At 33.3% G+C, this 10,000-nt stretch overlaps 1 protein-coding gene across 10 annotated transcripts in view; it reads left to right on the plus strand.

The window, feature by feature from the left end:
- The window catches only part of LOC118443616 (lachesin), a 145,657-nt gene that overhangs the window by 100,635 nt on the left and 35,022 nt on the right, over positions 1-10,000 (plus strand). The window contains exon 5 of one of the 10 annotated variants that reach the window (XM_085662113.1): positions 8,197-8,455. The exons of the other annotated variants lie outside the window; for them this stretch is intronic. Coding sequence (XP_085518239.1) covers position 8,455 — 1 coding nt within the window. The 5' untranslated portion in view covers positions 8,197-8,454. The remainder of the gene's footprint in view (positions 1-8,196; positions 8,456-10,000) is intronic. 10 annotated transcript variants of the gene reach the window in all.

The raw sequence follows: 10,000 nt of genomic DNA on the forward strand, positions 1-10,000 counted from the left end.
CGTTAACATTTGAAATTTTACAGAACGATATTTCTTGTGCCGGACAAAAGTAACATTTGTCCTTGCAAAGAGGAAAAATAAAAATTGTTAAAAGAGTAATAGAAAAGGACTCAGGCCATTTGTGCTATTCTGTAGCCGTCGTCGTGTTCATCCTGTTAAACTTCTTTTGTATAATATAATAAGTCGAGCTTACCGACAAATAAAGGGAAACGCATAGGAAAGAAAAAAAAGCTTGCATGGAAACAAGAAAGAAAAGAACGAAAGGTACTTATTTTTTATTACTTTTCCCCCCTCCACCCTTTTCTTCTCTTTTTTTTTCTTTTTTTTTTCTTTTTCTTTTCTTTTTTCTTTTTTTTTTTTTTTTTGTTCACGTTCGTCTTTAATTGTAGCGCATTAATGAGCGCTTGTTCAAAGCGAATGAGTGAGAAAGGAGCGAGTAGTAGCAATCGTTTTAACTGCTGCCTTCTTCTCATCCTCCGCCCTCTCATCTTCCTCCCCCTCATCTTCCTCGTGGCAATTACAGTCACCGGAAAGAAGTAGCACGTCGTTGAGGAAAATTTTTGAAACAACACGATCTTCAGACCTTCCTGACTTTTTGTTTTTATTTTGCTCTCTCTCTCTCTCTCTCTCTCTCTCTCTCTCTCTCTCTCTCTCTTTCTATCTCTCTTTCTCTTTTTTTTCTTTCTCTCTTTCTCTGTCTCTCTCTCTTTTTCGAGTTCACTTCAGTACTGTTTGTACGATCCTCGAGTAATTAAAGAGAGAAGGACCACTTTTCGCGCGCTTAATAAAAAAGAAAGGAGTAAACGAAAAAAAAAAAAAAAAAAAAAAAAAAAAGAAAGAAAGAAAAACAAAGGTATGTACGTAGTATGTACATATATAAAGATCGGAGTCAATAAAAATAGTTGTTCGAAATTCGGCGTTTGTTGTAAACGATGTAAAGGACGAAACAAAACATAAAATGAAACGAAACGAAAAGAAAAAGAAAGAAAGGAAAGAAAAAAAACAAAAAAACAAAAAAAAAAAAAAGGAGAAACGAACGTTTTTCATAGCAGTTGATATTTTTCTTGTTTCCTTTTTTTTTCCTTTCTTTTCTTTCATTTTTATTCGCACGTATTCTATTTTCTTTTTTTTTTTCTTTTTTCTCTCTCTCTCTCTCTCTCTCTCTCTCTCTAACGGATTAAAAGTTACGCGATAACGTATAAACTCGACGTTAACGTGCGGCTTTTTTTCTCTTTCTTTCTCTCTCTTTTTTCTTTTTTGTTTCTTCGTTGCTTTGACTTTCACAAACGAATGTTTACGCAAATAAGAAATAAAACAAGAAAACGAATAAAATACATTTATTTGTAGTAAAGGACACTTTAATATTTTGAATGTGACATTATAAATGTCTTATACATCGACAATTTATTTGAAATTGTAAAATGTTTCAGGATTTCGAAGGAACGTTTATAGTAAAAAATGTTATTACTTCGTCGTAATAATAATTGTCACGTAGGAATGAATGACGGATAGCTTAAGTATAACTTGGAAGACAACGAGATAGAGAGAGAAATAGAGAGAGAGGAAGAGAGAGAGAGAGAGAGAGAGAGAGAGAGAGAGAGAGAGAGATGAAGGATATGAAGAAAGGTAAAAGAGAAAAGATGTTTACGAGCTTCGGTTGACCGTTGTATAACTGAGTCAAGCGTTGAAGGGTTCGTACACGTGGGTTTAAGAAAGGGCTCGTGTCCTTTGAGCGAATAGTATAAGGACTTCTCTTAGGCGAATATCAGACACACGAAAGTTTCCCACGAGGATACCCTATTCGTACGAGAAATAACGTGTGCTACTAGTTTATCGTTTTCGATCCTTCCCTCCTACCTCCCAATTCTTCCTCTTCTTTTATTTATTTCTCTTCTTCTTCTTTTACTTCTTTTACTGTCCTTGTGCATCTCCTATCGAGAATATGTCTTCTTTTTCCACTCCACCTTTTTTTTTTTCATTTTCTTTCTTCCTTTCTTTCTTTCTTACATTTTGTTTTTCTTTCTTTTTTTCTTCTTTTTTTTGACCTTTTCTCTCTCTCTCTCTCTCTCTCTCTCTCTCTCATTTTCCAATTTATATTTATATTTGATATTTTTGTTTTTTTATTTTTTCTTCATTTTAAGCACATTTATTATATTCATCGACCATATTGCTCTTAATTTACATATTAATTTGTTTTTCTTCTAATCTATGCAGATATGTATTATTATTGGATTAATTTAACTAATGTTTTCCTTTCTTTTTTTTTTTCTTTTTCTTTTTTTTTTTTTTTTTTTTTTTTTCTTCTTTTCTTCGATACTTTATTAACCCCGAGATCAGATTTATTAGCGATCCATTGATCGTAGATAAAAGTTTATACATTATTACATATTATTATCATTATTATTATTATTGATTAGTCGATGATATGCGTCATTGAAATAAAGAAAATTTGGTTTTTTTTTTTTTTTTTTTTTTTCTCTTAAAAAATCCATTACCGTTTCCATGCAGTTTCGATATTAAAGTAGACGGACATGATCGTCAATATATTTATATCTTCTACTTTTCCTTCTTTTTCTTTTTCTGTTTTCCTTTTTATCGATGAACAAAGACATTTCGAGGGGGGAGGGGACTGGGGGTTGAATAAGAAAAATGTCGTAGGATTTTATCGCGAACGATACCCCCACCCCCTCCCGCCCTCCTGAAGAAAAATATTTTTCTCGTAGTAATAATGAATACCGACGGTGGCGGTGGCATCTGCACCGATCAGCTTTAACCTCCCCCTTTCGAACATTTACTTCAACCCCACCCCCTCCTCTCCCCTCCCCGCCCACTATTTCCGAATACTTTTCTCACGGGAATACTTCTTCGTTGCCATCGTGGAAACAAACTCTTTTCTTGCTCTTTCTCTTTCTCTTTCTCGTTCTTTTTTTCTCTCTCTTGAACATGAATGACATGTAACGAAATGAGGAAGGAGTTGAAAGAGGGGTAGTAGAAGAGGAGTGGGGGGTTGAGAGGGAACGATCACTTTTTTTTTCTTTTTTTTTTTTTTTTTTTTTATTCTAGGTTCTTTCTCTTATGCATAGGAAGACGAAGAGGATGAACGAAGAAGAGGGAGGAAAGAACAAAAAGCTAAAATCAAACTTGATTTTCCCATTACTTGCTTTTTCACTTTTTCTTTCTTTCTTTCTTTTTTTTTTTTTCTTCAATCCTACTATTACAGGATGAGCCAAAAGTTCTTTTGCTTTTTTGGATGATTTTCAAAAAAATAAAAAAAAAAAAAAAAAGAAAAAAAAATCAATGTACTCTTTCTTCGACACTTCTCGAATTAATTTTATACCTTTTTTTTTTTTATACACCTCTCTCTCTCTCTCTCTCTCTCTCTTTCTCAATTTTTTTTTTTTTTCATCGAATTCAACGAAGTAGATAATCGATAGGTCGAAATATAATTTTGAGAAATGTTTCGACGTAAAAATAGTAGACATATATGATCCCTTAACGGGGTCGTCATTGGAAAGGATCAACTTCTATACTGTTTCCAAGAAGAGAGAAATTTCTTACTGCATGCTTCCCTGTGTTGTAACTCAACTACTTTTCTCTCTGGGGTACGTTTCCTCTCCTCTTCCTCTTAGAAACAAACTCTTCTCTTTTTCAGAAGCGGCACGTACGTTAAAGGTGAAAAAGGAGGGTGAAAAGAAGGAGAAAGAGAAATAGAAAAAGAAAAAAGAAAGAGAGAGAGAGAGAGAGAGAGAACTCTCTTCATGAGAAACTTCGGAGTCACTTGTACTTGTTCATAAAAATGTCACGGATTTTTACATAAAAATATTCTCTAACGAAAAATAAGAAAGAAAGAAAGAAAAAAAAAAATAATAAACAAACTTATTTACAAAAGGGCCGAACGAACGAACGAACGAACGAACGAACGAATGAAAAGAAGACGATTACTATTCGTCTAAAATAAAATTCCATCGATATATTCTTTAGCGAAAAGAAATTCTTCAATTATTTTTATTAAATTCAATCGAACGACTAAGATTGGCAAAGCTTTTAAAGTATTACTTTTTCTCTTTTTTCTTTTTTTCTTTTTTCCCCTCCGATCTCCCATATATGTCGGCAATATATATGTACGTATCTACGTACGTATATATTATATATATATACACGTGTGTATGTAAGAAATCGTAGAAAAGAAATTCGAAGAAACGATCCTCTTTTGACGATTTTGTTCGATCTTTTTCCCATGGAACAAGTATGCTGGCTTAGGCAGATCGTACTTTCTCTCTTTCTCTCTCTCTCTCTCGCTCGCTCGCTCTTTCCCTTTATGTGTGTATGTATTTCTCTGTCTTTCTGTCTCTCTTCATCGTGGAAATAGGGAGCCGAGGTATTTCGAAATCAAATCGCAACGGTACGTGAGCTTGGTGCGGAACAAAAGGGTCAGGAACAGTTGATTGGTCGTTTCGTCTTTCTTGTCATTCGAGATACCGCGTGACAGATCTGGCCAACCAATCTGTTTCACAATACGACATTCCGCATCGCGTTGTAAAAGCACACGGTTCGATAGAAAATTCTCCAACCTTCTGTTTCCTTCTACACACCCACTCCTCTTCCCCCTCCCTTTACCCCGCACTTTTACTATCTCTTTCTTTCTCTCTCTCTCTCTCTCTCTCTCTCTCTCTCTCTCTCTCTCTCTCTCTCTTCTCTCTACGGAGTCCACGTTGTACTGCGATTAATCAGCTTGACAGTCGCCTCCATCTCTACTTCAGTCAACATAATGATACAAAAGCGTTTAGATTTGCGATAAAGCCATGGATAAGAATATACATATGTGCGTCATATGTATTATCGTTTTTTTTTTTATTTATTTTTTTTTGTTTTTTCTTTTCTTTTTTTTTTTTTTTGTTTTCTTTTGTTTTTTTTTCTTCGATACTTTTTACATACAATATGTACGTGCAAGGAGTTGATTGTACAGCCTCGTTCGTACGTACGTACGTTCGTTCGTTCGATCGTTCAGCGTTTTTCTTTTTTTCTTTTTTTTTTTTTTATTATTATTTTTTTTTGTTCCTGTCTACCGTCTCCTCCCCTCCCCCCTCGCTCACCCTTCTCGACAATTCTTTCTTTCTGTGCTCGCAACTTCTATTTTTTTCGGATAGATTTTAATGCCTTCGACTAGTGACAGAAATCGAACGGAGAAATGTCGATAGCAAATCCTGATTACGTTTTTGCTTGTATGCATGTATATACGTATGTACGTATGTATGGTATGTATGCATGTACATATGACAAGAGAAAAATAATATATACATATATATATATATGTATATATATATATATACATATGTGTATGCGTGTACTCTCGCGAGCCGATTGACAATTTCAATACATTTACGATGTAACCGAGCGTTGTGGATCAACGAGACGACGAGCCAATGACGTGTGATTTCTCTCTCCTTCTCTCTTTCTCTCTCTCTCTCCATCTATCTATCTATCTATCTCTATCTCTTACTATACATTTTCTATATAAATATATATATATATATATATATCATCGTTATACGACTACAGGGGTACGCTTAAAAAATGCATTTGCTCGATTGATATGCTTTCATTTGGCTATACGTATTAAATAAATCTGTTTATAAAACGGAAATATCGAAATAAAGTGCAACTGCCAACGATACACGGGGTATTAACTCGTGTTTCAACATATTTCTAATGAAAATTATGTGCGCGAGAGAGAGAGAGAGAAAGAAAGAGAGAGAGAGAGAGAGAGAGAGAGAGAGAGAGAGAGAGAGAAAGAGAGAATGAAAGCAAGTGAATTTTCAATAACGAGTGTTTATTCTTTTTTTTTTTTTTTTTTTTTTTTTTTATTTTTTTTTGTACTACGATCAATTAATCAAAATCTATTTATCGACGGTCATACTATTCTCCTGATATAGAAATTAATAAATTAAAAAATGCAATCTGTTTTTCTGTTCGATCTTTATCACTGTTTACCATCTATCGTACAAGATCTATTTATTATCGTCCTCCTAAAAATACATAAATATTTTCTCAATCTTAAATCAAAAATATGATGATGATGTCTCGAAGTCGATTTTAATAATACGATCAGAACGATTTATTTTTGAGACATTAATTTCGTCACAATTCTCGATTAATTAATTTGTTTATCAATCGAAACAAGCGATCATTGATGAGTATATATATATATATATATATATATATATATATATATATATATGTATATAAGATTACAAATTCTATAATTCTAATAGATTTATTAATAAATATATTTATCTACGTTAATTAAATCACGAATTAACGTAATTTATCAAAATCAATAATCAAGAAAATTAATAAATATTTCAGAGGTTATAAATATCGAGAGAAAAAGAGAGAGAGAGAGAGAGAGAGAGAGAGAGAGAGAGAGAGAGAGAGAGAGAGATAAATAGAGATAGATACAGAGATATTATCGTTTGTTAGATAACGAATAATGGATACAGGAGAGAAATAAATATAAATTTGTCCCAAGAGAGTATTCGCGACAAATCCATTTATCAACATTCTCTCTCTCTCTCTCTCTCTCTCTCTCTCTTTCTCTCTCTCTCTCTCTCTCTCTCTCTCTCATTCTCTGGGTCATCTGTGTTGTCGGTAGTAGTAGTGGAAGTGGAAGTGGAAGAAGAGTGAGATAGGAAACGACTTAAATATAATAGGACGACGAAACACAGTGGAGAAGACAAACCGCGTCTCGAAGCAATAACGTAAAGGCGCATTTTAAGCTACCACAACGCATGACGAAGAGAAAGAGAGAGAAAGAGAGAGAAGAGAGAGAGAGAGAGAGAGAGAGAGAGAGAGAGAGAAAGAGAACACTCGTAGAATGGAGCTCACGACCCAGTTACTTTATCTTCTTCGTCTTTTCCGGAAGCCGAGAAAATGAAGTTCGGCTGGTCGACTTGTCTGTATACCCATATATATATATATATACACACACACACACACATACACACACCTATACACATGTAGATATTTACGTACATATATACGTATATATGTGTATATATGTATATATATATATTTGTATGTATTTGTACGTACGTACGTATGTATGTATATTTATATGTATCTGTGTATTTCTATATACATTATACACACACTACTACTATTACTACTATTATATATGTAGGCGCGCGTGTGCTTAAATATCGTACCAGCCAAGTAACACAATGGCATGTGCCCGAACATATTCACCAATCGTAAATAACATTGTATTCTATGCGATCGATAGAAACTATGTGAGCGTTACGTTTTTCCAAACTCAAAAAGGGCTTTCCTTCGGAGAGTTTCTTTACGTCCTGTTTGACATTCCATTTTGCTCGACGTGCCTTTCGTCTCGTTCTTTTCTATATTTCTTTTCCTTCTTTTGTTTCTTTTTTTTTTCTTTTTTTCATGTATTTTTTTATTTATTTATTTCTTTTATTTTATTTTATTTTTTTTTTCTTTTTATTTTCTAGTTGTAACAACAGGAATTATAGAAAATTGAAAAATGAATTTGATTCGTTTGTTTCATTTGACAAAAATTATCTATAACGAGTTAGATCGGGATTGGGATTGATTATTATAAAAAAGAAAAAAAAAAAAAAATTCTCACAAAATTTCTGACTAAGGTATAAGAATGTAAATGCTTGTACTACATAATAAAATGTTTGACGAGTCACCTGCTACCATCTCCTACTGCAACAACTGCAACTACTACAAGTACTATTACTACTACTACTACTACAATTACTACTGGTACTGTTACTACTACTACTGCTACAATTACAACTGCAACTACTACAAGTACTACTATTATTACTACTACAATTACTACTGGTACTATTACTGGTACTACTACAACAACAACAACAACAACAACAACAACAACTACTACTACTACTATCAAAATTGTTGAAAAATAAATCTAATATAAATATTTGGAATGAAATTTTTTGTATAAAATATAAAATGTAAATAACACATTGACTAGATCAAATATATATTTATATCTATATGTGTATGCACACAATACATACACACACACACACACACACACACACACACACACACATATATATATATGTGTAGATATCGTTGTAAAGTAAGGAGAATAACGTTTGTGACTGTAATGACATGCATTGTTCGAGAAATTTTCAATGGCAGTGAAGAAGGTATGCGAAGCGTTAAGTGGAGCTCGATTTTCCCAATTTAAATTCTCGACGAGTGAAAGAGAAGAGATGAGATGAGATGAGATGAGAAGAGAAGAGAAGAGAAGAGAAGAGAAGAGAAGAGAACTCGTGTGTAACTCGCACGCTCCTCGGCTGCCATTCAAACTTCCTACTCACTACGGCTAAGAATGCGCTTGCTTTCGTGCTTATTGTGAACGAACAGTTTTGTTCGCCATCGCGTGATCTAGATTTAAGTAAGTGCAATCTTGTAATTAAATGCGTCAGGTCTGTCTGTCTGTGGCTAGCTCTGCGTTACTCTACGTTACGGATATTAAAAAGAGGAAAAAGAAAAGAGAGAGAGAGAGAGAGAGAGAGAGAGAGAGAAAAGAGAAGGAGGAGGAGGAGGAGGAGGAGAAAAAAAATTCTGGGAATAAGGAAAAAACAAAATGAATCGAATAATAATGAAACTTATTCTGATACCGTATAATTGTTAATTAAATGATACGATTTACATTCTGACGTCATAATCACACATCCCCGGCACCTCTACCTCTTCGATTAGAATGAAAAAAAAAAAAATAAATAAATAAATCGTCGATATAAACGGATCGATTTTTGTTATACGATTTATTGTCATTAGATATCGATTTATTATATAAATTAATTTAATTCATTATACAGAATGGCCTTTAATTATTATAACGAGTCTGAGGGAAGATTGATTGGTCTAAAAAGAAATAGAGAAAAAAAAGGAAAAAAAAAAAAGAAAAAAATAAAAGAGAAGAACGTAAGGTCTCGTAAAATGGTAATAGTTTTTTTTTCTCCTCTTTTTTTAAAATCATCCATGAGCTCTCTATCTCTCTCTCTCTCTCTCTCTCTCTCTCTCTCTCTCTCTCTCTCTCTCTCTCGCTCGCTCGCTCGTCTTGTATTTTGAATGATCGTGAATGAAAAAAGAATTAACTCTTTCTTTTTCGTTTTCTTTTTTATTATATAAAAGATATATATGTATATATATATATATAAAAAAAAAAAAGAAATAAAAAAAAATCGAAATAAAATTATCGTCGTTACGGTGAAAAGATATACGATAAGGAAGTACGTAACGTGTTCGTTCCGACATAATACCAATGGTATATATTTCTAAAGTGAAATTTGGAAAGGCAAGTTTACGGTGTAATGGTCGAAACGCTTAAATGCTCGATATCCCATGGGGGCTGGGAGGGTAAGGAGGGATGGATGGGTGGATGGTTGGAGGGGAATAGGCAAAACTATGCGGCAATAAACTCGAAAGCGCATTCTTGGTTTCGGGCTCTTCACGTTCTCTACGAGTCGTAGTTCAACGGGCAGCTTGCCTCCTTTATCTTCTTCTTGTAGGTTGACACGGTAAAGATGAACTCGCTTGTGTTCCATTTGTACTCATCTTTCTCTTTCTCTCTTTCTCTCTTTCTCTCTTTCTCTCTCTCTCTCTCTCACTCTCTGTTTCTTTCTTTCTCTATTTTCTTTATTACAGAGGAACAAGAAATTAAATTGCTAATGAAACTATGAACTTTCTTATTTTTCTTTTTATTTCCTTTTTTTTTTTTCTTTTCCTTAATTTCTTTCTGTCATAATCTTCATTTTCTCTATTCTCTCTTCTTCTCTCTCTCTCTCTCTCTCTCTCTCTTTTTATATTAAAATTTAAAACGAAAAATAATACACGTTAATAACAATTTATTAATTTATCATTTTATTGATTAATTAATTAATATACGTATATTATTGTCATTAAATGATCTTAGAAAGCTTATGCGTTGTAAGGA

The sequence above is a fragment of the Vespa mandarinia genome, chromosome 17 (genome assembly GCF_050613455.1).
Source record: "Vespa mandarinia isolate Hongniang chromosome 17, ASM5061345v1, whole genome shotgun sequence".
NCBI lineage: Eukaryota > Metazoa > Arthropoda > Insecta > Hymenoptera > Vespidae > Vespa > Vespa mandarinia.